This window comes from Coregonus lavaretus (assembly GCF_964263955.1).
Source record: "Coregonus lavaretus genome assembly, chromosome: 26".
In the NCBI taxonomy this organism is placed as follows: Eukaryota; Metazoa; Chordata; class Actinopteri; order Salmoniformes; family Salmonidae; genus Coregonus; species Coregonus lavaretus.
The window spans coordinates 3042565-3069263 of record NC_140013.1 but is presented as its reverse complement, the minus strand read 5'-3'; the positions used below and the strand labels follow the sequence as shown (position 1 = coordinate 3069263).

Below are 26699 nucleotides of genomic sequence, written 5' to 3'. Positions count from 1 at the left end.
ACAAACATTCTGCCCCTCACATTGCTATGCTGAGAAGTACAGCCCGTTCACAATTCATAAATAATAATGTTGGGAGGAAACGTTTAAACAGAATGTGTACAAAATAATTGTTAACATTTCAGCCCAGCCATTCATTAATACGTCATTGACATCCCCCCCCCAAACACACACCCTCCCCTCTTTAGTCAATCACAGAATCGAAATTATCTATAGCTTTGGAAATGGCAAGAAAGCCTGAACAAGAGAAGTCCAGAAGGCTGACACTGTCACTGTTGACAAGGGTTGCTTTCAGGAGGGTGCCACGTTCGATCTCAACATAAGAAATGGCTTCTATATAGCCGACAACGAATCCCTATTCTTCAGGACAAAGAAGCATGTCTGTTCAATATATTCCCATCGGAAGGTCACGCCACCTGGGTAGGTGAATGCACGTTACATGACTGAACGCTACCCAGATGAATAGCAGAGCTCCAGTTTGAAGGCACATGTGTGGCCTTACCCTCTCCCTTCTCACCGACAACCCTACGGGAGAGGGTTTTGCACTATGGGGCTGCGTCTCAATAGTGTACAGTAGTAGGCCTACCATCCTTCCCTACTTAAGAGAGTTGATAAGTAAAAGCTAAACTGTAAAATAAGCCCAATCCATCATTGAGCCGACTGGACTTTCATTTCAGTAAATCTTCAATAATTTCAGATAAGTGCAGATGAAGGCAAGGAGACGAGGCGAGGAAGGATGTTTAGACTACTGAGACACAGCCCAGGTGTAAAGGGAAGAGAGTGAGGGGGGGAATTCCACTTCCATTCCTGGATAAGCCTTCCTGTTGCATATTCCAAATGTGGAAATAATGGATTGTAATTATTAAAGGCAAGGTTAAAGTGTGTAGTGTTGAACGGAGCATACAGAGGTTGCGTCCCAAATGCTATGGGCCCTGGGGTCCATAGTGCCATTCCTATGTAGTGCACTACTTTTGACCATAGCTCTATGGCAGCAGTTCTCAAACCTCTCCTCAGGGACCCCCAGCCGTTCGATGTATTTGATCTATTCCACGACATGTGTGCAAACAGTCAATAGATGGCTACTTCCATTCATAAAGCGCATACGCACGCGCGCACACGCACACACACACACACACACACACACACACACACACACACACACAGCATTGTCCTTCCCAGAGAGGCTTCAAAGGTTAGCTTACAAAAATCAGACTCAATATATAAATACGCATTTACACACACATAGTGTGCATATGTGTGTAACTGTGTGTGCATGTGTGTGTGCATGTGTATGAACCCACTGGTCCTTCATCACTCCCCGTCAGTCTCAGTCAAGCACGGATGATGGCTGGCTGACACTGCAGTCATTTCAAGTCTTCCAGTTCTTCACCTTTTTCAACATGCCCCCCCCCCCCCGCCCCCCCCCCCGCCCCCTCTCTCTATGTCTCTCACAGTGTATGTATGTCTCTCTTCTCTTCTCTGGGCCTCTCAGGCAGACACGTTGACGTCACGTAGTGCGATAGTACCAGTAGTGGGGGGGTCGGCAGGCCCTGGTTGGCCCCTGGGGGTGGGGCTGGGGGACGAGGGGGTGGGGTGTAGCAGGGAGGGGACAGAGGTGGTGGTGGGTAAGGCGCTGGTCTGGAACAGGATCTGCTGGAGTGTCCGTCGGAGGTTGGGGTGGAGGCGGGCCTGTGTCTGGTAGAAAACCTCGGCCGCAAAGCACTTCATCACCCCGGAACAAAGGTCCTCGTATAGTGGCACCGTGTACATCCTCGACGTCTGATAAGATAAAAATACAAGCTAAGGTTAAAATTGTTTTGCTGTGCATTACATGTTCAAAAAAATAGAAATGTGTCTTTAAAAGCTCTGCCGCAAAACAGGCCGACACGTAAGTTGGAATACATTTTTTTTAAAGACACTGGCCAGATATTATCAAATTATTCCCATGCACCTGAAAAAAGCTAACACAGATGTGCAAGTGCTTTTTTGAATTGTTAAATTAGACACACAACATACATAGCATTACACACAGTGTCATTATGGAGAATGTTAACTGCTGAGGGGAGACGCACCGTTTGATGCCATTTGGCCATTACAAACGAGTATCTGGCCTGCTACACTAGACTCATAACTTCTGCAGAGTGTGAGACACCCCTATTAATTTAAATAAAAACCTGGGTGTAAGCACGCTGGCTCCGTGAGAGCCTCACGCCGCTCTGTGCAGAATTACACTCTGGTTCTATTTTAAAGATTTTGAGGTGCAGCTCAGGCCTGAGAACAATCTTCTTGCGTTGGCCAAAAGTTACGTGTCCAGTGTAGCAGGTAAAAACCCCACTGTTTTCCTGATGCCCCAGTGTAGCTCCTATATAATGCGCAACTGAGAAATCACCACTTCCTGTCACCCATTTACACTCAAATAAATACTCAAGTGTCCACAGCCTGCCTGACGGTGTAATTTCACTGCTTCTGCTTCGACTTCCTAGAACTGGAGTGAATGGCCTGGGTTACTCGGCTGGCAGCATAAAAGCAGTGTTATAAATAAAAACAATTTTAAAGGCTATTTTTAAAGAAAAAGCTCAACTGTAAATGAAGGGCCTTCTATGTGTGTTGTTGTAATAAATGTAATAAATAAATATTACATTTTAATAAATAAATGCTACATTTAATCCAAATTAGTGTCTGAATGGAGAATAGTATAATCTAATTCAATCTTCTAGGAAACATTTGTTGAAATGTTCCCTCCATCCCCATCCTGCCATCCCTCCCCTTAAATACTAGTAGCCTAGCGGTTAAGAGCGTTGGACCCGTAACCGAAAGGTCGTTGGTTCGAATCCTCGAGATGACTAGGTGAATAATCTGTCGATGTGCCCTTGAGCAAGGCACTTAACCCTAATTGCTCCTGTAAGCCACTCTCAAGTGTCTGCTAAATGACTACTCATCATCAAGCTTTGATTATTTGAATCAGCTGTGTAGTGCTAATGCAAAAACTAAAACGTGCCCCTGGTAGGCCCCATGATTGAGTTTGGGAAACCCTGATGGAAAGTCATCGAGTTGACTTACAAATATCTAGCTGCAGATAGATCAGTCAGAGTCCCTGTATAAACACATCCTGCTTTTCTATCTTCCATGAATTAATTACAGATCTTGAATTGGTTGAATTGGAAAGTAATAGTGTGGTAACCTTGCTTTCACCTAACCAATTACTTATAGATCCGTGATTATTGTAAGTATATGAGGAAGGAAGGATGCATTGTTTAGTGATAAAAAAAAGTGATAGTTCAGTTTGTTAGCTGGTTATTTAGCAACGTCCAGAATATCCTGGCTAGCGTCTTTGTAGAATATAGCAATGCTAGTGGAAACGGATTGTATCAGTTAGTGATGCTGACCCATGTCGAAAAAGCTTTGTAACTTTATTTTTAAATCACTGTATGTCTAATAAATCACTGTTCATTTCATGAAAATAACCCCAAAAAATATATTTTGTATCTTTTATTTTCCTGAGCCTCCCTTGGCCCTTGAAATGCTCAGTCTGATCGTTAGGAAAATCTTTGAAGATATTAACGTAACAGCCCTGATTGGCTGATTGGATTGTCTAGAGCCCACCCCCTTACCGAGATGAACAGTCATTAGTCTATTATAATCAGATCACATTGTGACATCATGATGTGGGCCAAAAGTTCCATCCCAACTGAACAGGCTGGGAGCTCTTACACCGCTCTTACACAAAAATGGGTATTATCATAATGTTCACAATTTCAGAGTGTTATTTCGACCTCATAGTGTAGAAATATCATTTAAAAAACAGGAAAATCACATTGAACTGCACCGCCCCTTTGACTTTTTAAAACATTAAATTCACAGGTTGAACGCTGTAACACAGAATACAACAACTAATAAAAGTCCCATGATGGTAGTGACTGCCCATTACTACTTATCACTTATTACATTCACATTACATTATACAAATATTTCAGTTGTTGTTTATATTACATTTGTTTTATTTGATGACTTTATTATTTCATTCCAAGTCATCACCTCATCTCTATAGAGTTGTTGCCTATGCGGTCTGACAAAATCCCTATTTTAGTAGTTCTTTAAAGTAAATAAGGCATACTTTTATGACTGCTGAATACCAATACAGTACCTCGGGAAGCAACTACTCTCTATCCCTCTCGATCGTGCATTCTTCTGTCTCTTCTCTCCTTCTGCTCTCCCTTTCTGTGTCTGCCCCACACAGACCGGACAAGTAGGCGCGCAATGGATTATGGTCATTGTAGTTAATTACCTTTACTGCGCTAAAATACACTATATATACAAAAGTATGTGGACACTCCTTCAAATTAGTGGATTCGGCTATTTCAGCCACACCCTGTTGCTGACAGGTGTATAGATCGCACGTTCTTCAGTCTCTTCTTTCCTTCTCTGTGTCTGCCCCACACAGACCGGACAAGTAGGCGCAATGGATTATGGTCATTGTATTTCAGCCACACCCGTTGCTGACAGGCACAACTTTCACTATTGACGGGTGGGCCCCCAAATTCTGAAATTGCATTTTTGCCCCCCCCCCCAGGTAGCGTTCTTCTGGAGTGATGAATCACGCTTCACCATCTGACAGTCCGACGGACTAATCTGGGTTTGACGGATGCCAGGAGAACGCTACCTGCCTGAATGCATAGTGCTAACTGCAAAGCATGACAATGCCCCTGTGCACAAAGCGAGGTCCATACAGAAATGGTTTGTCGAGATCGGTGTGGAATAACTTGACTGGCCTGCACAGAGCCCTGACCTCAACTCCATCGAACACCTTTGGGATGAATTGGAACGCTGAATGCAAACCAGGCCTAATCACCCAACATCAGTGCTCTACCTCACTAATGCTATTGTGGCTGAATGGAAGCATGTCCCTGCAGCAATGTTCCAACATCTAGTGGAAAGCCTTCCCAGAAGTGTGGACTCTGTTATAGCAGCAAAGGGGGGACCAACTCCATATTAATGCCCATGATTTTGGAATGAGATGTTAGACGAGCAGGTGTCTACATACTTTTGGTAATGTAGTGTATGTAGAACATTGGCCTGTTGGAAACTACAACTCCCTACTACATCGCACAGTTCGGGATTTGTTCTGATTTCTCTCTAGAGAAACTACACATTGAGCTCACAGAAAAAAACAGAACGAAATTGAACTCAAATAATTGAACCGACGTCAGTCAATTTGTAAAAAAATAAAATAATAATAATTTAAAAATAGTTAACCGCTCAGCAGTAGTATTTGAACAGGGCCATAGTGACTCTACCTGCATCCCAAATGGCACCCTATTCCCTATATATACACACTACATAGGGAATAGGGTGCCATTTGGGACGTGCCCTCTCCGTCTGGTTCAGTCACCACTCACGTGTTTGTGCAGGAAGCCGCGGATGCGGGGCAGGTCAGGGTAGAAGCTGTTCCGCACCACGATCTGCAGCCAGCGGATCCGCACCTCGGCGTTCATCTCATCCAGCTGGGCCGAGTAGCAGCGTGACAACTGACCCATAACCTCTGACACACACACAACATCCCATCACTCTCTGGGGTAGCTTGATTTATGCAACATTTTCCCTGGTACAACGGAACCAATGGAATAGTCCCAAAAACACAGAAATACACGGCGCTCATGTATTTTATGCAAGGGCCCGTATTCATAAAGTGTCTCAGAGTAGGAGTGCTGATCAAGGATCAGGTCCCCCCGTCCATGTACAGTGAGGGAAAAAAAGTATTTGATCCCCTGCTGATTTTGTACATTTGCCCACTGACAAAGAATGATCAGTCTATAATTTGAATGGTAGGTTTATTTGAGAGACAGAATAACAACAACAAAATCCAGAAAAACGCATTTCAAAAATGTTATAAATTGATTTGCATTTTAATGAGGGAAATAAGTATTTGACCCCCTCTCAATCAGAAAGACTTCTGGCTCCCAGGTGTCTTTTATACAGGTAACGAGCTGACATTAAGAGCACACTCTTTAAGGGAGTGCTCCTAATCTCAGTTTGTTACCGGTATATAAGACACCTGTCCACAGAAGCAATCAATCAGATTCCAAACTCTCCACCATGGCCAAGACCAAAGAGCTCTCCAAGGATGTCAGGGACAAGATTGTAGACCTACACAAGGCTGGAATGGGCTACAAGACCATCGCCAAGCAGCTTGGTGAGAAGGTGACAAAATCTGTGGAGGGAGCTGAAGGTTTGAGTTGCCAAACGTCAGCCTCGAAACCTTAATGACTTGGAGAAGATCTGCAAAGAGGAGTGGGACAAAATCCCTCCTGAGATGTGTGCAAACCTGGTGGCCAACTACAAGAAACGTCTGACCTCTGATTGCCAACAAGGGTTTTGCCACCAAGTACTAAGTCATGTTTTGCAGTGGGGTCAAATATTTATTTCCCTCATTAAAATGCAAATCAATCTATAACATTTTTGACGTGCGTTTTTCTGGATTTTGTTGTTGTTATTCTATCGTACAAAATCAGCAGGGGATCAAATACTTTTTTCCCCTCATTGTACGTCTTACTTATTATTATCTGAAGGGAAAAACTGATCCTAAATCAGCACTCCTACAGTAAGACGCTTTATACATACGGCTCATGGTCTGGTACCTACCGTGTGAGAGGGGCGAGCGGTCCAGCAGTCGGTCCAGGAAGAGAACAGTCTGGAAGGTGCTCCAAGAGGAGAGGTTAAAGTTTGCGATGGCCTCAGGGTCTGGGGGTTCGCTGGCCCACAGGTCACACAGACTCTGGACGGGACCGGTCAGAACCCCACCAGCCGAGAGGTCCGGTTCACACAGGGGGGGGCCACAACCGTTCAGCCACCGCTCAAACTCCAACCCTGAGAGGGAGAAATAGAGCGAGGAACAAGTATATACCTCTTCAGTTCTGTGGGTTCACACAAAAACAGACAACAATTCGACAATGCTATCCAGCACTTGAACAAGTTTGGTGGGCGTATATGTCCTTTTCCCATGAACTGGTAATGTGAGTGACGGACTCACCCTCTCTCTGGGCCACACAGCTCTCCTTTAGTTCCGGGAAGAAGCCCAGGAAGAAATCGAGCAGGTCCTGGGCCACAACACTGCTGAACTTAAACTGTTCTATGTAGGCCTGAGAGAACATGACACAGTTTCAAGTGATGTGGTGTGTCTCTGTGCGTGTGTGTGTGTGTTCACGCGCTCTCTTACCCTCAGGAAGCTGTCGAAGCGCTTGACATTGCCACAGAGTTGAGAGAGGTACGAGACGAAGCAAAAGCCTTTTTCGTAAGTGAACAAGTTCATCAGACTACTGGGATTAATACCTAAGGGTAGAAAAAAACAGATGAGGGAGAGAGAATGAAAGATAATAAAACAGTAACAGTAGTCCTCATTTAAAAAAATATGTTTTTATTTGTGAAGCTAAATTACACCGACTGTTTGTGTGTGTGCGTGCGTGTCTGAGTGAGTCTTTCATCCATACCTGGCTCAAATTTGACCTGCAGCTTGCTGACAGGGTTGTTGTCTCCTAGGAGACGCATCTGTCTGTGCAGGGCGTCTAGACGGAACACAGTCTCCAGACAGGTGAAGGCCTCACCTGGGGAAACACAGGGACGGGGGATTAGCTGTAGGCATTTTGGTTTGTTTGTGTTTGTAGTGATGCGCCTCTGTACTTAGGTGTGTCTGTGTATGCTATATATACACACCATGTGCCTCTGTGCCTAGATGTGTGTGTGTGTGAGCGTGCGTATACACACCGTAGGCCTCGGTAGTGATGCGTCTCTGTGCGTAGGTGGCCAGTCCCTCGCTCAGCCACATCTCTTCCCAGGTGGCGTTGGTGACCGCGTTGCCGAACCAGCCGTGGGCGATCTCATGGATGACGTCGATCAGCAGGAACTCCCGGCTCTCCAGGATGGAGGAGATGATGAAGGTGAGGCAGGGGTTCTCCATGGCCACGATGGGGAACGACGGAGGCAGGAACACTATGTCGTACCTGTGTGTGACCAGCGTGGCGGAATGATACGATGGTTGTCATGTGGTCAATTCAGGGCTGCTTCCCAAATTACACCATATTCCCTATATTATGCAATAGTTTTGATGTCAAAAGAAATGCACTATATAAGGAATAGGGTGAAAGTAGTGCACTATATAGGGAATATTGTGCCATTTGGGACGCACCCCAGGAAGTGCATTGAAATTCAATTAAAGAATCGTACAATTCTCATTAGGAAGTAACATCACTTTTTAAATGTATGACATGACATGAAATGTACCTCCTCAATTTTTTATTTTTTATAGTCATTTTTTAGCAGACGCTCTTATCCAGAGTGACTTACAGTTAGTGAGTGCATACAGTTTTCATACTTAAATTTCAATTTCAATTGACTGACTGGTACAGTGTTCTGGTTTGTTCTCTTTTATAGCACGTTTTTGTATGGTTTCAGTTCCATCTTTCCTCTCCCTAGCATGTGGTCCTCTGTAGCTCAGCTGGTAGAGCACGGCGCTTGTAACGCCAAGGTAGTGGGTTCGATCCCCGGGACCACCCATACACAAAAAAATAAAAATGTATGCACGCATGACTGTAAGTCGCTTTGGATAAAAGCGTCTGCTAAATGGCATATTATTATTATTATTATTAAAAGCCCTGTATAGTTAACAATTCATGTAAACTGTAGATATGCAGAATTTTTTTCTGTAACTGCGAACACTGTACAATTTAAATCTGAAGACTGTCTAGCCATGTGAATTTGGCAAGTAAGTGTATTTTGGGGAGTCTGTGTGTTCTGTCTGTAATCTATATTATTAATTGGTATGGCTAGCTAACCAAACCAACTCCACCAAATACTACAGAGGCCGTGGACAAACACAGACACTCCAACTCACCCAGGCCTAAGGGACAGAGTATCTGAAGTTTGTGTGTGTGTGTGTGTGTGTGTGTGTGTGTGTGTGTGTGTGTGTGTGTGTGTGTATGCATAAGTGTGTCACGAAACCTTGACCTGTACCCTCATGCATTGTTCTATATTTGATGTTGAGATTCTTGTGTCATGCAACAAATAACTGTATTGCTCTAACCTTCCCCACACATAGGGTCCGAAAAGGTCCTCGGCCACGTTCAGCCAGCGCTCCACGCTACCTCCTAGCTTGCTCACAGCACAGGTCAGTATACACGGCTCTGCCCACACCCGGCTCCTGCCAGAGGAAGAGAGCAGGGTTGTATTAATTAGTGCAAACCATTGCAAAAAAAATTCTTATTGGACAAGTTCGGGTAGGTCCCTCCCCGTTTCGGATCGTTTGCTTCCATTTGGTGAAACGTTTCCACTATAGATAGATAATAGAAATTACATGTTATTTGGGTGATTCCATGCCAGCCCACTCTGGAAATGTAATGTACTTGTAGAGTTTATCGTTTTAAACAATATGTCTAAAAATGAACAAAATCCAAAAGGGTAGTTTTGATATATTCATATTAATATTTTTTTATGTTGAATACATTTATGTGAAAACTTTCAGAATCTAGACATACTTCATACTTTAGAGCACACTATAAGGAGTATAATGACACCAATATCTTGTCTGTATCATGTACGGTTGTCTGTATTATGCACTATTACAGACTACAAAGGGAAGCACAGCCGCGAGCTGCCCAGTGACACAAGCCTACCAGACGAGCTAAATCACTTCTATGCTCGCTTCGAGGCAAGCAACACTGAAGCATGCATGAGCATCAGCTGTTCCGGATGACTATGTGATCACGCTCTCCGTAGCCGATGTGAGTAAGACTTTTAAACAGTTCAACGTTTACAAGGCCGCAGGGCCAGACGGATTACCAGGACTTGTACTCCGAGCATGTGCTGACCAACTGGCAAGTGTCTTCACTGACCAACATGTTTCAAGCAGACCACCATAGTCCCTGTGCCCAATAACACTAAGATAACCTGCCTAAATGACTACCGACCTGTAGCACTCACGTCTGTAGCCATGAAGTGCTTTGAAAGGCTGGTCATGGCTCACATCAACACCATTATCCCAGAAACCCTAGACCCACTCCAATTTGCATACTGCCCCAACAGATCCACAGATGATGCAATCTCTATTGCACTCCACACTGCCCTTTCCCACCTGGATAAGAGGAACACCTACGTGAGAATGCTATTCATTGACTACAGCTCAGCGTTCAACACCATAGTGCCCTCAAAGCTCATCACTAAGCTAAGGACGCTGGGACTAAACACCTCCTTCTGCAACTGGATCCTGGACTTCCTGACGGGCGCCCCCAGGTGGTAAGGGTAGGTAACAACACATCTGCCACGCTGATCCTCAACACGGGGGCCCTTCAGGGGTGCAGTCCCCTCCTGTACTCCCTGTTCACCCATGACTACATGGCCAGGCACTACTCCAACACCATCATTAAGTTTGCCGATGACACAACAGTGGTAGGCCTGATCACCGACAACGATGAGACAGCCTATAAGGAGGTCAGAGACCTGGCCGTGTGGTGCCAGGATAACAACCTCTCCCTCAACGTGATCAAGACAAAGGAGATGATTGTGGACTACAGGGGGGGAAAAAGAGGACTGAGCACGCCCCCATTCTCATCGACAGGGCTGTAGTGGAACAGGTTGAGAGCTTCAAGTTCCTTGGTGTCCACATCACCAACAAACTATCATGTTCCAAACACACCAAGACAGTCGTGAAGAGGGCACGACAAAGCCTATTCCCCCTCAGCAGACTGAAAAGATTTGGCATGGGTCCTCAGATCCTCAAAAAGTTATACAGCTGCACCATCGAGAGCATCCTGACTGGTTGCATCACTGCCTGGTATGGCAACTGCTGTAAGGCACTACAGAGGGTAGTGCGTACGGCCCAGTACATCACTGGGGCCAAGCTTCCTGCCATCCAGGACCTCTATACCAGGCGGTGTCAGAGGAAGGCCCTAAAAATTGTCAAAGACTCCAGCCACCCTAGTCATAGACTGTTCTCTCTGCTACCGCATGGCAAGCGGTACCGGATCTCCAAGTCTAGGTCCAAAAGCCTTCTTAACAGCTTCTACCCACAAGCCATAAGACTCCTGAACAGCTAATCATGGCTACCCGGACCCCCCACCCCACCCCACCCCACCCCCTCTTTTATGCTGCTGCTACTCTGTTTATTATTTATGCATAGTCACTTTAACTCTATCCACATGTACATATTACCTCAATTACCTCGACTAACCGGTGCCCCTGCACATTGACTCTGTACCGGTACCCCCTGTATATAGCCTCCCTACTGTTATTTTATTTTACTGCTGCTCTTTAATTATTTGCTATTTTCTATTTTTTACTTTACACTTTTTTTTGATTTCTTAAAAAAACATTGCATTGTTGGTTAAGGTAAGTAAGCATTTCACTGTAAGGTCTACACCTGTTGTATTCGGCGCATGTGGCAAATAAAATGTGATTTGATCATAGGGTCTTACAGAAGGCATGTATAGTTCTAAAAGGAGCTTAAAATGGCCACTTTCATCATGATTTTCTCAAAAATGGTTTGTGATACAAATGTAAAAAGCATATTGAACATTCTTCCTCCCATTTAAGTTTTTATGTCAGAATTGCCAGAACAATCTGAGATACCAAAAATATTTCCCGTCCACGCTGGCGTGGAATCGCCCCATTGCATGTGAAAATCTCATGTGATGCTGCTGATTAGGTCACTAGGGCAAATATGTGAAGGTCTGGACATTGACACATGCAGAAGCATAGGATCAGTACAGGGGCGTCAAACTCAAGTCCTGGAGTGCCGCAGTATCAGCTGGATGTTCTTTCCTTTATATTGGTGTCCGACTTAGACCTAGGAAACAATGGTGTGTGGACTTCCTCGCTAATCAATGACTTAATTGATCAATTAAAAGGTAAGGGAGGAACGACAACCAACAGTAACTGCAGCCCTCAAGGACTGGAGTTTGACACATTCATGACAAAGGAATCACAATAATATCTCTAATAAAGTATATTTCTCCTGAAGTCTACACTCCTCATTCACTACCTCCCACAAATCTTAAAGCTTTGGATTGGTGGAGGCATTGGTTAGTGGGAGTTTCCACCATATATGCCAGTCATTTCCTTTCAAATCAGTGTGTAAGAGAAGTGAACAAGTGTACACTTTGGGAGGAAGAAGAGATAATTGGGAAACACTGTAGCTTTCAAATTAATGTATTGGACCTAGGTCAGGTCACTCCCACTGACCTGGGGCCGATGTCAACATGCTGCAGGTCCCCTGCCACCAGGGCCACCAGGTAGGCTGGGACGGGGTACTCCATGGAGAACTGGAACACCCTGTCCTGCTTGGAGTAGGCACTACGGGAGGCACTCATCAACACCGTCACACCCTCCGGCACCTGCGCGCACACACAGACAGGCATGGACACACACAGACATGTACGTTCACACATGCACACCAACACAAAAAGATGATGAAACTAATTTTGATGCTCTTGGTGACAAAGGGAGATTATGTCAAAGCAGGAGTTTCACAGGAAAAGGAGTGCTAACGAGACTACAGAAGGGAAAGTGAGATGTAGATTGTGAAAAGCAGAGTGAGATTAACAGTGAGATTAAAGAAACAGTGGTGTAATTCTATAAAAGCCATTTTATTTAGACAAAACAGATTAAAATGGAGAGAAACCAAGACAGACAGAGAGAGCGAGAGCAAATAAACCAGATTAAGATTATAATAAAGTGAGATTAACGGGGTGGAAGGGAGATTATAACAAGAGATTAGGTTTGAGAATTAAAACGCCAAGTGAGATTTACAGTATTTTTATTTATTTAATGAACTTTTACTTATTCAGGGAAACCCATTAGACCAGTGTCTCATTTACAATGGTGCCCTGAGGACAACAATACAACAAATTCAAAATGATCAGCAAAAATTTAATAAACTACAAATTACAGAATCAACACTACAGCTTCAAACACCACAAATACAATTATTTGCATTCAATCAAAAAAAGTGGGGTGAATAAGTGTGAAAAATGGAGAGAGAGAGAGAGAGAGAGAGAGACAGGCAGACAAAGACAGAAAGAGAGAGAACAGAGCAATGCGAAGCTGATATCACTGAGCCAGGGTTTTCTTCCCAGTGATGTAGTGGTAAAAAAAAAGGTGATTGACCACCCCAGTGGCCCACCCACAAATTCTTAGATCTGATAGGTCATCTCTGAATATATTTATAATTTTGACCAAGATGTACACCGACAGCAAGACTCATCTCACCGGAGAAAGCATCAGAGCGAGCGAAACAGTGCCCCTCCGTCTTAGTATGTTTAGTCCATGTATCTGATGATGTCAGATAAAAGGACTACATGTTTGCCTTGCGAATTCAAGGAAATTATGAAACACAGAGAGACACAAATAACAAATAATTGTATACGTTAGTTTATATTTTTATTCTTAATTTTTGGAGAAGCCTGGCTTCCCTTGGCATTCATTAATACACACCACTTTGTAGGCTGAATTTCATTACACTTATGGTACTTGTAATAGATGTCCCTTTCCATTCAAATGGTGGGTGCACAGTGCACTGTTCGGATGCTGGACTTATTTTGGAGTAGATGAACATGCGCAGGTAATCTACTTAACCTACTTTTTGAAGTGACAATCAGATGAAAACATAATGACTGGTTGTGTTCATGACACATTCAAAGGTAATACATTTTGACAGTTAAATTGCAGGTTTTTACTATAAAGCCCATAAAGGAGGTCCCATTAAAAATATAATTAGCACTTTGGACAGCACTTTCAAGTGAATTTACTGCTGTGTGCTAATACCCTTATATAAAATCCTGACCTTGAATGCAAACACTGTAAGAAGACTTGATTTAGAATTGATTTATGGTTTATTTGAACAGGGGAACGTACCAAACGTAAGCTGAAGCATTTAACGCATTGAACCACTATAATTATATTGAAAAAATCCACCTTGCATCGATTAAGGTTCAACATTTTATGGCCCCCTAAACTGGGTCAGTGCCCCACCTTGGCCAACCCATTCAAAATGTTCTGGACACGCCACTGCACTACACCACTGTTTCTTCCATAGGCACAAAACAAGAGAACACATTGAAATGACACAAGGTATTACTTGAACAAACAAAATACTTTTTGTTTTTTTCCCCCCACTTTTATGCCTATTGTATGTAACGCCTTGTTTAATTCCCGGTATGACCGACCCTGGACGCGGACCCTTTGTAGTAGTTCAGGTCTTAGGGACAGGGAGGGTGAATGACGTCATGACACCGTGGGCTAGCAAACACACCCTCGCTTTCTCACATCTGTTAGTGAAACGGACGTCAGTGTGCTGCTAACAGTATAGCTTCCTCCACTGTCCCTGTTCCCATTCCGGGCTCAAACCAGTGATCCTCTGCTTGCAAACACACGTGACCGCCCTCCGTGACAACTTACCAACCATTTGAGCTATCGAATTCGCCATGGCGGATGCTATTGGTGCTATTTCTGAGTGTTTAACCCCTTTTCTGTTCAGTTTTTTAGGGGATTTGAATCTGGATTGGCTATCCCCGAGCTCAGATCAATTTAAGAGTATATGTATTGATATTTATCGGACTCAATTGATCTCAAAACCCACACGGCTAAATGTGAAAAACCCTGTTAACTTTTCATTGATTGATTTAATTCTTACTAATAACCCCCATAAATATTTGTCTAGTGGAGTATTTTAATATAATCTCAGTGATCATTGTCCCATAGTATATATTAGAGATACGAAACAGCAAAATACTAATCCTTGTTTAATTAAGAAGAGACATTTTAAAAAGTGTTCTGCTCAAGGGTTTTTACATGTTCTACTCTGATTTAGCCACTGTCTCCTGTATTCCTGACCCTGAGTTGGCTCTAGAAAATGTATCCTCCATATTTATTCCTCTGGCAGAAAAACATGCCCCTTTTAAACAATTCAGGACAACTGACTCTGTAGTGGACTGGCAATCTTTCAGACAATTGAGAAACAGATGTACCATCTCGATTAACAATGCTAAATCAAGCTACTTTTTAAGCTCTATCTTTGGTGATCCTTCTACATTTTGGAAAACGCACTGAAGCGTACAAATTCCTCTTCTTACCTGCCTAAGCAAGTTCTGTCTGACTCTGGATCATAACTGAGAAGAATGGGATAAGTTGAGCTTTTAATCATCATTTTATCTCTGCAGGCTTTCTATTTGAGAGAAACGGTGGTGTAGTTGTCCCTGGTCAGTCAATCGACTGCTCTACCCTCTGCCAGCCTCTAGCTGACTCGACGGTTAACCTGTCAACTTCTAGTAAATCTTTGTTTTCATTTCAACAATTTACTATCTGTGATGTGCTAGATGCCTTGCTTAAGATTGATGTAAAAAAAAATCCACTGGAGCTGATATGCTTGATCCATTTTTGCTGCAGCTCTCTGCCCCCCTGATTGCTGAATCATTAACCCATATTTTTTACCTGACAATTATATCTGGTACTATCCCCAAGGTTTGGAAGGCGGCCCATGTACTCCCCCTTCAAAGGTGCTGACCCTTGTGACCTAAATAATTATCGGCCTATTTCTAAAATTTCTTGTCCAGCTAAAATATTAGAATCTTTGATTAATTCTCAGCTAAGATCTTTCTTATCTTTGAAATGTATTCTAAATGAACATCAGCTGGGTTTTAGACCAGGTCGTAGCACTATCTCTGTTGCATCCCTAGTTATAAATGATGTGGTTAACTGTATGGATTAAAGGCAACATTGTGCTGGCCTTTGACTTGTCAAAGGCTTTTGATACTGTTGATCCCTCACTGCTAATTCAGAGGCTTTCCGCAACTGGCCTAGAACAGGCTGCATGTAACTGGTTTAAAAATTACTTGACGATAGAACTCAATGTATATCTACTTATGGTGTTAAATCAGGTTTCCTGGATATTACGAAAGGTGTCCCCCAGGGGTCGTTTCTGGGTCCTGTACTTTTTACTGTTTAACATTAACAATATCAACTTGTCTGTAAAAAAATATGTACCTGCACTTGTATGCCAATGATACTGTTGTGTATACTATTGCCCCCACGGTTGACCAGGCTCTATCTGAACTACAGTCTGTCTTCGTTGTATTACAGAAAACAATTATTTACCAGATATTAGTATTGAACGCAGGTAAAACTAAGTATATGTTGTTCTCTAGAGCGCATAAAAATAAGTCTGATGATTTAAGCACATGTACTTTGGATGGTGTCCATATTGATCGTGTCCGTGCTTACAAATATCTGGGCATCTGGATAGATGAAAAGCTGTCTTTTAAAAAGCATATTGATGAGTTAGTTAATAAGCTGAGAATAAAAATGGGCTTCTTCTATAGAAATAGGACCTGCCTCTCGCTAAATAATAGAAAGCAGATTATTGAGTCGACGTTCCTATAGGTCCTAGACTATGGCGACTTAATCTATATGAACGCAGCTGCTACTTCATTAAAGCCGTTAGATGCAGTTTACCGTAGCGCAATGCGCTTTATTATGGGTATCAGTTTTAGTACTCATCACTGCATTCTCTACCAGAAAGTTGGTTGGATCTCTTTGATGTCACGTAAGTTGATACATTGCTATGTTTTCATTTATAAAGCCCTTTTACAAAAACTCCCACTGTAGCTAACATCATTACTAAACTTTAGACATACAAGTTACCACACCCGGTCTCAGGGATGGCTAACTCTGGAAATTCCTTTGGTCTCTACTGAGTTAGGTAAATCAGCTTTTAGTTTTCGTGCACCTTACTTGTGGAACAATCTTCAAAATGTCCTTAAATTTGATATTCTGGTGCCTCTAGGGCAATTCAGAAAGCTGATTGAGGATCTTATTACTGATGAATGTGTTTGTTTTTTATGACAGTGTTTTTCTTTCTTTCTGCTTGCATTTTGTATATATATTTTGATGTGTGTATTTTCAGTCATTTATGTAATTCAGGGCTCATCTGTAAAAGAGACCTTGGTCTCAGTATGATTCCCTGAGAAGGTTAAATAAAAATAAACATTTGCTACATCAACACGACGCAGGTTTGAGAGGCGACTTGCCCTGATGGTAACGGTGTAGGCGCTCAACAGCTGATGTGTATTACATTAACATTTTAAAACACCGATTTATGTTATGTCAATATCAAAACAATAGGGTCAGGTTTCTCTGGAAACCGGCACTAGAGGTGTGACATGGACACTCACCCTGACAGTAGCGGTGTAGGTGCTCTTGACAGCGGGTGTGTCGAAGCAGGGGAAGAAGGAGCGGTTGCAGACAGAGTGGCCCTGAGTGAAGACTAGCGGGCGCGTCTGACCACACGTCAGCTCTGCGTCCAGCCACCAGATCTAGAGGGCCCAGGAACCAATCAGAAACATCAATTTGTTCAACTTAAAGTGATAGTTCACTCTCAAAGTTTGGTCGAACGTCGAGACATGTCCACATCCCAAGCTTTGTGTATTTCCAGCTATATACCGAAAATATAGACACCGGATTAAATTAGTAAATTAGACTACAAGCCTATCTTTCCATTTCATTTGGCATATAGCTCAATGCAACGGATGCCGTGCGACATGGACATGTATCAACATTAGACCACTTCTGATGACTGAAAATGCGTGACAGACTGATTTTAGAGTAAACTGTCCTTTAAAGATACATTGCAGACAACATAAAGAAAATAGTAAATTATGGGTTCCAGGCTGACTACATTGCAGACGCATGCCAGATCTCACAATCCTCGATAGGTGTTTAACATGATAGACATGGCACACAACCATTCAGGGGTGAAGGCAAGGGTGGGCCTGGCTGTTTCCCCACTCATTCACAACAAACAAACCTCCTGCACGTTGAGTTCAATAACTACAGACAGATGTATGGTGAGATGCTGGAGGAAGCATCGAACAGGTCAGTAGCCTACCGAGTAATATGAGAAGAATGCAATTGCTGAATTTATGTAGAGATTCTAAACTAAATGTTGTGATAACTTTCAAATGTAGTAACAGGTCCATGTAGAATAAACAACCCTTTACATAATACCATTGAAGCAGTGTTCTGCTAATGTAACAATGTGCACCTTTCATATTTCATTGTCATTCCCAGCCGATAGTTACTGTGCCTATCGGCATTTTGTCTGGTGATAATGGGGCTACCTTGGCAAACATGTCAGTGGTCATACAGTATCTTCCTGTGTGGTGTCTCGTATACAACAGGAGTTCCCTGATATCAATCAATTCAATAATAAAAAAAGACAATGCAAGTAAAAGTTGTGTCTAGTAAAAATTTCTCTGAATGGACAATCTCCATTCAGAGACATAAAGATCAAGCCCGTCTGGACTTCATCAAATCATCTCCATGTGCTGGCTCCATACATGTTTCTGTGAACACATACACACATAGTCACTGTTCTATTACCAATGGCAGTTAGGGATAGGTGATATCTGACACATAAACATATACTATGTTGAAGTTTGAACAGGTCAGACTAAACCTACCTAATTCTGTTCTCCCCATTGAGGTGAGGTCTTTGCCAGAGCCCCATTGATCAAATCAAATCAAATGTTATTGGTCACATGCGCCGAATACAACAGGTGCAGACATTACAGTGAAATGCTTACTTACAGCCCTTAACCAACAGTGCATAAAAATAAAACAACAACAAAAAAAGTGTTGAGAAAAAAAAGAGCAGAAGTAAAATAAAATAACAGTAGGGAGGCTATATATACAGGGGGGTACCGGTGCAGAGTCAATGTGCGGGGGCACCGGCTAGTTGAGGTAGTTGAAGTAATATGTACATGTGGGTAGAGTTAAAGTGACTATGCATAAATAATTAACAGAGTAGCAGCAGCGTAAAAAGGATGGGGTGGGGGGGCAGTGCAAATAGTCCGGGTAGCCATGATTAGCTGTTCAGGAGTCTTATGGCTTGGGGGTAGAAGCTGTTGAGAAGTCTTTTGGACCTAGACTTGGCACTCCGGTACCGCTTGCCGTGCGGTAGCAGAGAGAACAGTCTATGACTAGGGTGGCTGGAGTCTTTGACAATTTTGAGGGCCTTCCTCTGACACCGCCTGGTATAGAGGTCCTGGATGGCAGGAAGCTTGGCCCCAGTGATGTACTGGGCCGTACGCACTACCCTCTGATGGGCATAGATGCGAAGATCAGCTCCTGATCCCTCAAAGACACTGGTCGGTCACACACAAACACACAGAGCACTGATTACATTATATAAATGGTGGTTATGAGTGGCCTGATGGAACCAACCTGATCGCTGCGTTCACCTTTCTATTACATGTGACGTGAAATAGAATGGTGAACACAGCGATCAGACTGGTTCCACCAGGCTAGGTTATGTCCTGGACATAATATGTGCACTTGGTCTAACAGAAAAACAGGGTCAAAGATTATCATCGTCCCTCAATTAATAACATAGCTTAAGAAATAACGTAATCGCGTTTGGAAGCTATTTCTATACTTCACAGATGTAGACTGACTGGCTCCAGATTGGATTAGATTGAGGCCGGTGACGCCCTTACACTATGCAACCAATGTGGCCATGGGTTGGTTTGAGTTTGTTGCTGCTATTTAGTACACTGTTGTAGTTAGACATGAGTTAGCTAGTACCACCATAGCTGCAGCCAATATATATTTGTGCCCTAGACATGGGTTGCACCTTGGAGGCTAATGTGACTGTTTTCTCTAAATTATACTAATTTAGAGTGGCATGGAAATACGATGACATTGCTAAAGTAGGCAAATCATTAGCAGGAAACAACTTTGCCATATTATGATGTCGTCATATTTACTTTAGAGAGATGGCAAATGTTGCCATTACTGTTACTAGCTAGCAAAGTCAGTCAAAAATAGCTAGCAATGCTAATGTTCTGGCGACATCACAATCATAACATAAGGTTTTCCTTTCTTTCTTTTTTTTTTTTTTTTACTTTGTTTGAAATGTTGTTGTGTTTCCAAGCCAAATCAGAGTTGTATTAAGGTAGGCTAACATTAGCCAGCTAGCTAGCTAGTTTTACTGAACAAAAATATAAAACGCAACATGCAATGATTTCAATGATTTGACTGAGTTACAGTTCATATAAGGAAAACAGTCAATTGAAATAAATTCATTAGGCCCTAATCTATGGATTTCACATGACTGGGCAGGGGCGCAGCCATGGGTGGGCCTGGGAGGGCATAGGCCCACCCACTTCGGAGCCAGGCCCATTCACTGAGGAGCCAGGCCCAGCCAATCAGAATGAGTTTTATTACAGACAGAAATACTCATCAGGTGTCTGGGTGGCTGGTCTCAGACGATCCCGCAGGTGAAGAAGCCGGATATGGAGGTCCTTGGCTGGCGTGGTTACACGTGGTCTGCGGTTGTGAAGCCGGTTTCCCTAAAACGATGTTGGAGGTGGCTTATGGTAGAGAAATTAACATTCAATTCTCTTGCAACAGCTCTGGTGGACATTCATGCAGTCATTACGCCAATTGCACGCTCCCTCAAAACTTGAGACATCTGTGGCATTGTGTTGTGTGACAAATCTGCACATTTTAGAGTGGCCTTTTATTGTCCCCAGCAATAGATGTAATGATCATGCTGTTTAATCAGCTTCTTGATATGCCACACCTGTCAGGTGGATGGATAATCTTGGCAAAGGAGAAATCTTCACTAACAGGGATGTAAACAACTTTGTGCACAAAATGTAGGATTTTTGTGCATATGGAAAAATTCTGGGATCTTTTATTTCAGCTCATGAAACATGGGACCAACACTTACATTGTTGCGATTATATTTTTGTTCAGTATAGATAGCTAGCTAGTTAGGTAGCTAGGTAGCTAGCTAACGTCAGCTATGCTAGCTATGATAGTGATAATGATTATCAAAATATGCATAACCAGATACATAACCAGCAGTCTATGGTCTAGCTACCGGTATACTCACTTTTCAGTCTCAAATGGCCGTGATCCTTTGATTTGAACGGTTTGGGGGCGATGAAACAACGGAGCCCCATTAAATGAGGGGGTTCATTTATCTGGCCGGTGATTGCATTCATTTTGCAACTGGGCTGCCTCCAGGGCGTGAGCCAGGAGCCCCGCTCTGGCCGACGGTGAAGTCAGCTCAAAACAAATGTGACGTAATCAAGCACGTGGAGTGATGACTAGGATTCTGTGTTTTCACATGCAATTGTGAATGCCTTCCCAATGAAAACTAGTATGAAAATTCAAACATTTATTTGATTCTGAACGATGCACCTAGCTGACTTGTTGACAACATGACCGAGCAGCGCAGATTAGCCTACTGTTTGATTTGAGAATGGCGCTCCTCCCCTCCCCACTTTCGCCCGATGACGTGACGGGCCATTGCTTGGTTCAACCCGGGCCAGCGTAATAGAACTCCCTCAATGAAGGGAAGCGAAGTGGGCGGAGGGGCGATTTGCACGTGGAGCTTGGCAAAAGGGGGCATGATTTGTTGACATAATTGTAATCCAAACCCAACCTTAATTTACTTGTTGTGACGCACTGAGGTTTCAAACTCTGTTTTAGACGAGACTGCCTTGATGTCAATTTTGGCGTTAGAATAAATGTTTGACTGTGCATATTTTGTTTTTTACCCTAGCAATACATACAGCTGAATTATTTTTTTTATCGACTCATTATCAAGCTTTGATTATTGGAATCGGCTGTGTAGCGCTAGGATAAAAAAAATAAAAAACGTGCACCCCTTGGCGTCCCCAGGATAGAGTTTGGGAAACACTGGTATAGGGGCTGACGGTCGATATGGAAATCATAATTTGACCCCTATGAAAAAGAATTTAACCTCCCATGACCTATGTGACAGGCTTTGCATGGGGAAACTCCATTGATCCCATGCCAGACTGACAGCTGTAATAACATACAGTATGTTCCTTTTGCAGGTAGCCTACACAGCACAGAACTTAGAATATTAAGGATAGGGTAATGGGCCTCCAGTCTAAGAGGTGAAATTATGCCTCGTTCATAAAATGTCGGAAACTCGCCCACTCAGACTTAAAATGAACGCAAGATATTTGCAGAGAGCTTCCTATTGGTTGATTCTGATACTTCCCAAGTGGGAAACTTGGGTATCATGACAGACTAATAATAAATTAATACATGTTTTTTTTTAATGGCCTCTTTTTAGGTATGAATTTAGATTTAGATTAAATTGTTCTGTCATGTTATTAATCAACAATGGGCACATGCAAATGTGTTTATAATTAGGCTAACCAACATCAATGTTTTGCCAGCTACCCCAGCTGTCACCAATGTTAGGCAGGTCAAACCCGTTTTGGTGATTTCTGGTATATCATCAAAATAAATCAAATCACAGCTAGTTTCTGGACTCATTCTGCAGTTTTTACCATTGGAAATTAATGTTAAAAGTTCAATTAATGTTCCTAAACCTTAAGTTGTAAATGATGCTGTCACTGCTTCCTGTTGACAAGACATTTTGATAAATAGCCCAATGTCAAAACACAGTTTTAACGTGTCCAAATCAATAACCAATATGCAGAAATCGTTTGTGATAAAACTAACACAGCTCAAAAACCAGACGGAATCTGGGAATAATGTGTACATCACTGGTTAGAGGACAAATTGTAGAAGACACCTAGCCACATTTTGAAGTGTTGCATTTTGATTCAAGTGGGTCGCCAACGTGGTAAGTGTAACGCAATTTGTTTTTTGTTAATCACGTCCATGGATATCACATTGAAATCAATAGAACTGGAGGCAAAAGTTTGGGGTGTATGCACCACCGGCGGGCCACCCATTATGTGTATAATAAATAAATAAATAAATATATATATATATATATATTATATATATTAAATAATTCATGGATTATGTTTTAAATGCTCATAAAAGTACAGTTTCAATATAAATTATATTGTTCAAAACAAGTTGTTCAGTTACTTACTACTCTGCCAGCAGCAGCTCCGCTTCCGTTGGTGCATAGGCTGTGCGAACATTGCTTGGATTGTTTTGCCAGCTATTTGCTATGAGGGGGAACTGCCCCAATGAAATCCCAGGATTTCATAGCATAAATTACAACAGCACAAAGTAAATGGACCACCCTGGGGCACTTAAATGTGAGTCCGTTCAGTCAGAACTTCTGGGCCTGCTCTAGTCTCCCTCCCAATGAGTCTCGCGCGCCAGACGGCTTACGTTCACACGCAAGACTAGATCTGCTCTATCAGGTACAGATGGCGCTAAAGCAAAAAGTGAATTGTAATTAACTTGTAAATAAATAAATCAGAACAGTAATGGAGCCTGGGACCTGATAAACCGGACAACTGTAGTCCGTGGTCCTCTGTAGCTCAGCTGGTAGAGCACGGCGCTTGTAACGCCAAGGTAGTGGGTTCGATCCCCGGGACCACCCATACACAAAAATGTATGCACGCATGACTGTAAGTCGCTTTGGATAAAAGCGTCTGCTAAATGGCATATTATTATTATATTATTACAACTACAGTGCATTTGGAAAGTATTCAGACCCCTTAACTTTTTCCACATTTTGTTACGTTACAGCCTTATTATAAAATTGATTAAATTGTTTTTCTCCCCCTCATCAATCTACACACAATACCCCATAATGACAAAGCAAAAACAGGTTTTTCGAAATGTATGCAAATGTGTTAAAAATAAAAAACAGAAATATCACATTTAAAATAAGTATTCAGACCCTTTACTCAGTACTTTGTTGAAGCACCTTTGGCAGCGATTACAGCCTCAAGTCTTCTTGGGTATGACGCTACAAGCTTGGCACACCTGTCTTTGGGGAATTTCTCCCATTCTTCTCTGCAGATCCTCTCAAGCTCTGTCAGGTTGGATGGGGAGCGTCGCTGAACAGCTATTTTCAGGTCTCTCCAGAGATGTTCGATCAGGTTCAAGTCCAGGCTCTGGCTCGGCCACTCAAGGACATTCAGAGACTTGTCGCGAAGCCACTCCTGTGTTGTCTTGGCTGTGTGCTAAGGTTTGTTGTCCTGTTGGAATGTGAACCATCGCCCCAGTCTGAGGTCCTGAATGCTCTGGAGCAGGTTTTCATCAAGGATCTCTCTGTACTTTGTGCCGTTCATCTTCCCCTCGATCCTGACTAGTCTCCCAGTCCCTGCCGCTGAAAAACATCACCACAGCATGATGCAGCCACCACCATGCTTCACCGTAGGGATGGTGCCAGGTTTCCTCCAGACATGACGCTTGGCATTCAGGCCAAAGAGTTCAATCTTGGTTTCATCAGACCAGAGAATCTTGTTTCTCTTGGTCTGAGACTCCTTTAGGAGCCTTTTGGCAAACTCCAAGTGGATTGTCATGTGCCTTTTACTGTGGAGTGGCTTCCGTCTGGCCACTCTACCATAAAGGCCTGATTGGTGGGGTGCTGCAGAGATGGTTGTCCTTCTGTAAGGTTCTCCCATCTCCACAGAAGAACTCTAGAGCTCTGTCAGAGTGACCATCGGGTTCTTGGTCACCTCCCTGACCAAGGCCCTTCTCCCCAGATTGCTCAGTTTGGCCGGGCTGCCAGCTCTAGGAAGAGTCTTGGTGGTTCCAAACTTCTTCCATTTAAGAATTATGAAAGCCACTGTGTTCTTGGGGACCTTCAATGTTGCAGAAATGTTTTGGTACCCTTCCCCAGATATTCTACATCACTAGTTAGAAGAGAATTTGTTGAAGACAGTCATCTACATTCTAGAATGTTGGATGGAGTTTCTGGGAGGCTACCGAAACGGGGCAGAAACAAATCAGTTGCTTTGTTATTTAACTTCAACAAATCACCACCCAGCATAGGATATCAACACTGATAAGGGTTGGCTGTTATTTAAGTGATAGTTTGACTCTTAAAATCGGTGTATTGGTGTGCGGCTATCGGCTTTTATACAGAGAGCGCCACAAATGTTCTGTGCCATTTCCAGCTTAAAAATTATAATGCCGTTCTAAGTCCTGCGACATACAGGTACGTATAACAAAATCAACAGTACCAAACCAAATATATGAATCTGTTTAAAGCAATCAATTTAATGTATTTGTGATGACTATAAACTTTTATATCAACATCACCAATATGAAGCAAAATTCCACAAAATGTTATGTGGTAAAAATGCGAGCTTGTGTAATGTCGTAACACAAACTGTCCACATTGGGCAAATTGGCGTAATATAAAATAATATATGACAATGAAGCACAGTACATTTTTACAACTACATCTATTGCTTACTTAGTAAGCCTTACTACTTTAACAATGGAGAGTTTAAAAATGCTCCTAAGCTCAATTTAACTGTGCAGTAGCCTGAACCTTTAAAGTGACCTTACCGCTGGACCGTCTGTCGTGGTGTAGCGAACGGTGATCTGGAAAGCCCGATGCAGCCGTATCACAGAGGCTGGGAGGCTGATATTCAGCGAGGATCCATAGTCTGTGAATGGGTCTACCCGGTACGTGAGCGACGGGGAAATGTCCTGGGCACCGGTGGTGCCAGGCACCTTGCAGTCTATGGAATGAATTAGCAAGGATGGGTGAGTGTCCAAAACCAAAGTCTGCACTCCTGGTTGGATAGCCACCAGTTCCAGGACTTGCCACCCAGTGATCTCCTTTACGGCAAAGTTGAGGCGGAGGTCGAGATGGAAGTGGCGAAGCTTGAAGCAGTGGAAGTTGGACGCAGAGGCGATGTCGACAAGGCGACACTGACCCAGACCTTGGCCGCCTTCACACGACTTGCTAGGCACTGTGAGCACTTTGCGGCAGCAACACAGTGTCGGGCGCTGGAATTGGGCCATTATAACTTCCAGGGAGGGATAAATGAAAGCGCAACAACAACCGTTGTTGAAGCGAATAAAATTGCCAAATTAGCTAGCTAATAGCTAATGAGTTAGCTGTCGACATGCTAGTTTGTTACTTTGTAGAAAGGACCTTAGTTTGGGCAACTACTTCCAGAGTGGCATTACGAAGAAAACACCATAGAAAAAAATTGTTATAGAAAAAGGACTACATCAAAACAAAAACAATCTACGTAAAATCCATCGGGACCGAAGTTGAACGAGTTCTGCATTTCCAAGTCTTCCGCAAAAAGAGAAGATTCTGGGCGTGTGTTCGACAAAACTTGTGAGAAACCATGTAGCGCGCGAATAAATAAAAAGAAAAGGGTGAACATACAGAAGAGGGGAAAAGTTGAAATGAAAGGAAATTGTACTATGTGACTCCCGTAGAAAACAGGAAGTAAAAAAAACAGGGAGGAAATCTTTTTGAGACAGGAAAGTTTTAGAGCTGTAGAATGTAGGGAGGGAGGGCGCGCTACAGAGACGAGAGCCGACTCAACAAGATAGCCTATACATAGCCTATAGCAACATGTAGCCTAATTAGCCTTAGCATCCGCTCTAACTCAACGTTAACAAAACGCATATATATTTCTGTAGCCTTCTTCCACGGAGCGAATAGTAATTGAATGTAAAACAAATTGGCCTTGCACAAGTGACATGCATGATACAGGAAACTGCGTGAAACTGTTACATCTTTCACACTCATGGCAGAGAAAGGTAGGCAGCCATACTGTAAATGTGATACTTTGTATCAATGGGTAATCTTTTGCATAGCCGGAAGCCACCATCCCCTGAGAGTAGTTACAATGTATAACCTTTATTCGTAATTGTTTCCTCGTTGCCCTGGAGACGTTGTTGGTGTCCTTGGCTTGCGGTTTGCAGAG

At 43.0% G+C, this 26699-nt stretch overlaps 1 protein-coding gene across 1 annotated transcript; it reads right to left on the bottom strand.

The window, feature by feature from the left end:
* Nucleotides 1-1435: 1435 nt before the first annotated feature.
* LOC311102138 (aminopeptidase RNPEPL1-like) lies at nt 1436-26217 on the bottom strand. The gene is made up of 11 exons (XM_084143370.1): nt 25315-26217; nt 17208-17348; nt 12223-12374; nt 9071-9187; nt 7756-7991; nt 7482-7595; nt 7211-7323; nt 7025-7133; nt 6637-6861; nt 5394-5536; nt 1436-1776 (listed from the first exon to the last, which is right to left on the bottom strand). The coding sequence occupies exons 1-11, from the start codon at nt 25774-25776 to the stop codon at nt 1486-1488; spliced, it is 2103 nt and encodes a 700-aa protein (XP_083999496.1). The 5' UTR covers nt 25777-26217; the 3' UTR covers nt 1436-1485.
* Between the last annotated feature and the right edge of the window lie 482 nt (nt 26218-26699).

Excerpts from the sequence above, each read along its gene's own strand:
- LOC311102138 (XM_084143370.1), bottom strand. The coding sequence starts at position 25,776 with ATGGCCCAATTCCAGCGCCCGACACTGTGTTGCTGCCGCAAAGTGCTC. Across the intron at positions 9,188-12,222 it reads CATGTTGACATCGGCCCCAG|GAGCCGGGTGTGGGCAGAGC; the intron begins GTCAGTGGGAGT and ends TTCCTCTGGCAG. Across the intron at positions 1,777-5,393 it reads GCGGCTTCCTGCACAAACAC|ACGTCGAGGATGTACACGGT; the intron begins GTGAGTGGTGAC and ends TTATCTTATCAG.